The sequence below is a fragment of the Triticum urartu genome, chromosome 1 (genome assembly GCF_003073215.2).
Source record: "Triticum urartu cultivar G1812 chromosome 1, Tu2.1, whole genome shotgun sequence".
In the NCBI taxonomy this organism is placed as follows: Eukaryota; Viridiplantae; Streptophyta; class Magnoliopsida; order Poales; family Poaceae; genus Triticum; species Triticum urartu.
In genome coordinates, this window is record NC_053022.1 from 499,981,524 (window position 1) to 499,986,770 (window position 5,247).

Below are 5,247 nucleotides of genomic sequence, written 5' to 3' on the forward strand. Positions count from 1 at the left end.
ATAGTTTAATAAGAAAAAACATTTTTGTAAACTATTAAAAAATCATGCCTAAAAATAGAAAGCCATGTATTTTCATTAATTCGGTGCAATGGATACAGAACAGAGTACCACTATGTTGGGTACGCTACGCACCGCAACAGGAGAAACAAAAAAGGAAAAACACAAGTACACATGCATCATCGAGATAGCTAGCTAGGTGGATACGAGACCGCCTTCTAGAAGCACGATGCATGTGACTAAAACGAGACAGAAAATTTCTAGAAGGTAACAAATAATGAAATTATTGCTAAATGATCGAAGATAGCGTTGGATCTCTTTGTAGATCGGAGCCATGCACGTGCATCCATGCTTGAGTCGACAGAATGGATGGACTCAATCGGACTCGGGCGGCTGGTTTCGGATTCGACCTCATCTTGTTCTCAGTTGGGGAAGCTGCCGTGTGGCCCGGGCTCCTGATGCATCATCTCCATTCCAGCGGTGAACCCCGGAGCCAGTGGCGACGTCGTCATCTCCGTTCCAGTGGCAAACACCAGCAACGGTGGCAACGCAGTCAGTGTCTGCTGCTACTGTTGCATCTCCATTCCACCGACGAACCTCGACGACGTTGGCATCACCCCGACATCGTCTGCTGCTGGATAATCTCCATTCCAGTAGAGGGCCCCGGAGGTGGTGGCATCGCCATCATCATCATCATCATCATCATCATCATCATCATCACCATCATCATATGATGCTTAATCATCTCGTACATCCCTCTGTCTGCACTGGTGCCGCCGAGCTCAAACCCATACCCGCTGGCGAGCCCCGGCAGATGTGGCATGGCCATCATCATCTGCTGTTGCATCTCCATTCCACCGACGAACCTCGACGACGTTGGCATCACCCCGACATCGTCTGCTGCTGGATAATCTCCATTCCAGTAGAGGGCCCCGGAGGTGGTGGCATCATCATCATTATCATCATCATCATCATCATCATCATCATATGATGCTTAATCATCTCGTACATCCCTCTGTCCGCACTGGTGCCGCCGAGCTCAAACCCATACCCGCTGGCGAGCCCCGGCAGATGTGGCATGGCCATCATCATCTGCTGTTGCTAAAAGTTCTCCTCCATCCCGCCATTCGCGCTGGTGCAACCGAGCTTAAACCCACCGCCGCTGGCGATTCACCGGAGGAGATGATGACGGCGATCGCCGGCGGCGGTGAGTTTGAGCTCGGTTGCACCAGTGCGAATGGCGGGATGGAGGAGAACTTTCATCAGCAGCATATGATTACGGCAATGCCACAGCTGCCGTGTCTCGCCGACGGCTATGGCATTGAGTTCGGTGGACCAGCGTGGACGGAGGGGTGCACATGATGATTAAGCAGCAGATGATGATGATGGCGATGCCACCACCTCAGGGTTCGCTGCTGGAATGGAGAGTATGCAATAGCAGATGATGTCAGGGATGCCAACCCCGTCGGGGTTCACCGCCGGAATGGAGATGCAGCATCAGCATAAGACGCTGACTGTGTTGCCACCGCTACCAGTGCTCGCTGCTGGAACGGAGATGATGACGTCGATGCCACCGGAGGGTTCACCGCCAGAATGGAGATGGCGAATCACAAGTCCGGGCCGCACGACAACTTCACCAACTGAGAAGAAAACGAGGTCGAATCCGAAACTAGTTGTCCGAGTCCGCCTGAGTCCATTCATTCTGCCAACACAAGCGTGGAGGGATGTGCATGGCTCCAATCTACAGAGAGATCCAATGCCATCTTCGATCATTTATCAATAATTTCATTTAATGCCTTCAAGAAATTTTCTGTCTCGTTCTAGTCATATGCATCGTGCTTCTAGAAGGCGGTCCCGTATCCACCTAGCTAGCTATCTAGATGATGCATATGTATTTGTGTTTTTCCTGTTGCAGCGTGTATCCAACATAGTGGCTTGTACTGTGTTCTGTATCCATTGCGCCGAATTAATGAAAATACAAGCCTTTCTATTATTCTATTTTTTGGCATAACTTTTAATAGTTTACAAAAGTGTTTTTTCTTGTTAAACTATTGGCTTCTATCGTTCTCATATTGCTACTTAAACATGAAAGATGCCATGTACTCCCTTCGACCCCAATTACTTGTCTCACATTTGTCTATATACGGATGTATTTGTATCTAGACAGATCTAAGACAAGTAATTTGAGACCAGGTAATGTGTGTTGTTTCAACATGATTTTTACAAATATAATTGGCATTAGACTTTGTTTAGTTGTTTCGATCTAAGTATATTTTGTTTTTAATCCAGGTTTAGTATGTCCGACCTACCATCTCGTGCCTAACTCTGCAATTTAATTGGATTGATGTTTAATGTTGTGTTGTTTTGAAGTTTCTGCTTGTGATGCACTCTTATCTGTTGTCCAATAGATAAGAGTCCATCTCACGAACAGAAACTTCAAAATATTTCCCAACATCAATAAAACTAAATTCTAGAGTTAGGCACAAGATTATAGATCGATAGAGATGGTATTCGAATCAATGGCTTTCCTAGCTTTCACCGATGGCGAGGAAGATGGATCTGGATGACGTTAACATAAGGTAATAAATTTTAAGGTATCTCTGACACTTTTATCTCATCAACGTGATTTTTACAGATACATGTACATCGGACTTTGTTTAGTTGAGTAGATCTAAGTATATTTTGATTTTAATCCAGGTTGAGAATGGCTTTTTTTCTTGGCACTAGCAAACCCTGTATTTCCTTTATGAAAGCACTAGCAAATCATCGCACGGTAATAATTATCATGGTATGTTTGCACTAGCAAATCATTTTTTTATCAGCATGGTTTTTTGAAATAATATGCATGATACCTAACTTTCTTTATTTTTGGACCTAAGCCTACTATGTTTGCTAGTTCAATATGAGATGGTTCTCTGGTTTTACTTTGAGCAAGTCATTACCCTCATTTTGAAAACCAAGTTCAAGTGGCAAACATGTTTTTTTAACACAGTACAGACGCAAGTGCTCATACATACACGCATACACTCACCACTATAACGCAAACACGCACACCACCCTATCCCTATGAGTGCTTTCGAGAGACTGGGCCGGCATATCATCTTGATATTTACGACATGTTTTTAGGAAGAGTGCTTAGCATGTTGAACGTATGTGCAATCCTTTCATAGCTTTACTCCTTGTGGCAGACCGGGCATTGCCTTACCCTGTTTTATTTTATTTTATTTGTTACCCTAAAAAACTATTTATTTATTGTTGGACAATCATATTAATTTTCTACCATCAATAATAATCCTGATCTTGCGATGAGATGCAACGAATCTAGGACAACTAGCTATCGGTTAAATTCAGGGTAGCCAGTAAAATTAGTGTCAACAGCATCCATGTTATGGTTCTTATCCTTCATTTTCTCGGACTATATATGTATGTTGTTATTACTTGTGTGTGTGCGCGCGTTTCCACATATGATCTTTTATAGAGATTTTTTTGTTAAGAAACAAGTATTTTTTAATGTAAGAAACAAGTATATTTATTTAGTATGATTCATCGATTTGCACAATAGACAAATGCTAAGGTATGTTTATTGGTATATTTTCCCCATGACATCTTTCCTGTTTAAGCAGCTAGATAGATGAGAAAGTTAGAAGCCAATGGTTCAACAAGGAAAAAACGTTTTTGTAAACTATTCAAAAATCATGCTGTAAAATAGAATAATAAAAAAAGGCTTGTATTTTCATTAATTCGGCGTAATGGATACAGAACAATGCAAGCCACTATGTTGGGTTGCCGATGCACCGCAACAAGAGAAACAAAGAGGGAAAAATAGAAATACATATGCTGCATCCAGATCAAACCCACGCTGGTGAATGCTCCGTCCCTCCATTCACGCTGATGCCACCCAGCTCAAACCCAGCGCCGCCGGCGATCGCCGTCATCACGTCATCCATCCGGCCGCTGGCGCTGGTGCCACCGAGCTCAAACCAAGGATCTGGCTCACACCCCACTCCGCCTACGAACCCCGGCGTTGGCATCACCGTGACCATCTGGTCCATCCCTCCATTCAGGCTAGTGCCATCCAGCTCAAGCCCACCGAAGCCTGCGATCACCGTCATTAGCTCCTCCATCCCGCCGTCGGCGCTGGTGCCACCGAGCTCAAACCCGCCTCCGACCACGAACCCTGGCGTTGGCCGCCATCATCTGCCCCGTCGCACGGAGCTCAAAGCGACCGCCGCCGGCGAGTAGCTGTGGCGGCAGGGGTGCGAGGGCTGCCTCCCGCTCCCGGTCACGGCGACCGTCCTGGAGGACCTGGTTGACGCCCGCCGCCACGGTGACCTGCGCCTCCCTCAGCGAAGCCATGCAGGCCCGCATGTCCGCGTCCCCCATGTCGCGCTGATCTGCGACTGCGTCCAGCCACGCCGCCGCCTGGCTCCCCTCCGCGCGACCCTTCGCTATGGCCTCCCCCCAGCGCTCCTTCCGCTTCTCCACCGCGCTCTGCTCCGTGCACAGCTTGTTGTACTTCTCTTGCAGCTCTGCCAGCCGGTCCGGGACGACGGCGGCGCCCATGCCAGCCCCCGCCGCCCCGGCCTGCTCCGCGGGGCGGAGGAAGCAGTCGACGATGTCCTCAGCGGAGGGGTGGCCGAAGGAATAGGCCTTGCCGGCCGGGGAATAGACGACGGCGGCCACCTGGGCGCCGCACATGACGGCCAGTTCGTTCGCCTTGCGAAACAGCCCCTGCCGGCGCCTGGAGAAGCAGATGTCCCGTGCAGCCTTGTTCTCGATGCGCCGGATTACGATCTTCTTCCGCCCCATTGCAACCCACCCTAAAACCTTTGCGCCCTCTCTCAGAGTGTTTGATTATTTGGAGGAGGACAGCTGAGAACTTTGAGGTCTCTGATCTGCCTTGCTACAGCTCTGGGGCGTCTGTTTTATAGGCGACGAGAAGAGTTGAGATGAGGATTTGGCCGTGCCAATTCATCACGGGGGTGCATATCCGATCCTCATCTCTGCTTCACGGATGAGCTAGGAACATTGATGACATGATGAGATGGTGACAACCGATGAGTTGTCACATTTCCAAACCAGTAAAGGCTGCATGTTTGTTTCTTATTTAGGCTATATTTGTGGTAATGCGACTGTATATCTACGCTGAAACAGCCCATCGACACTACCGGAAAACGGGCATACGCCGACGGCCAAACCTATGCCTACGGCTGCCGTTGGCCTAGTTTGAGATATGCCGACAGCCTAGTC

General features: G+C 48.0%; 1 protein-coding gene across 1 annotated transcript; it reads right to left on the reverse strand.

Annotated features, from left to right (window-relative positions):
• Window positions 1-3,729: 3,729 nt before the first annotated feature.
• LOC125536659 (agamous-like MADS-box protein AGL29) lies at window positions 3,730-4,871 on the reverse strand. The gene has a single exon (XM_048699905.1). The coding sequence runs from the start codon at window positions 4,804-4,806 to the stop codon at window positions 4,150-4,152; it is 657 nt and encodes a 218-aa protein (XP_048555862.1). The 5' UTR covers window positions 4,807-4,871; the 3' UTR covers window positions 3,730-4,149.
• Between the last annotated feature and the right edge of the window lie 376 nt (window positions 4,872-5,247).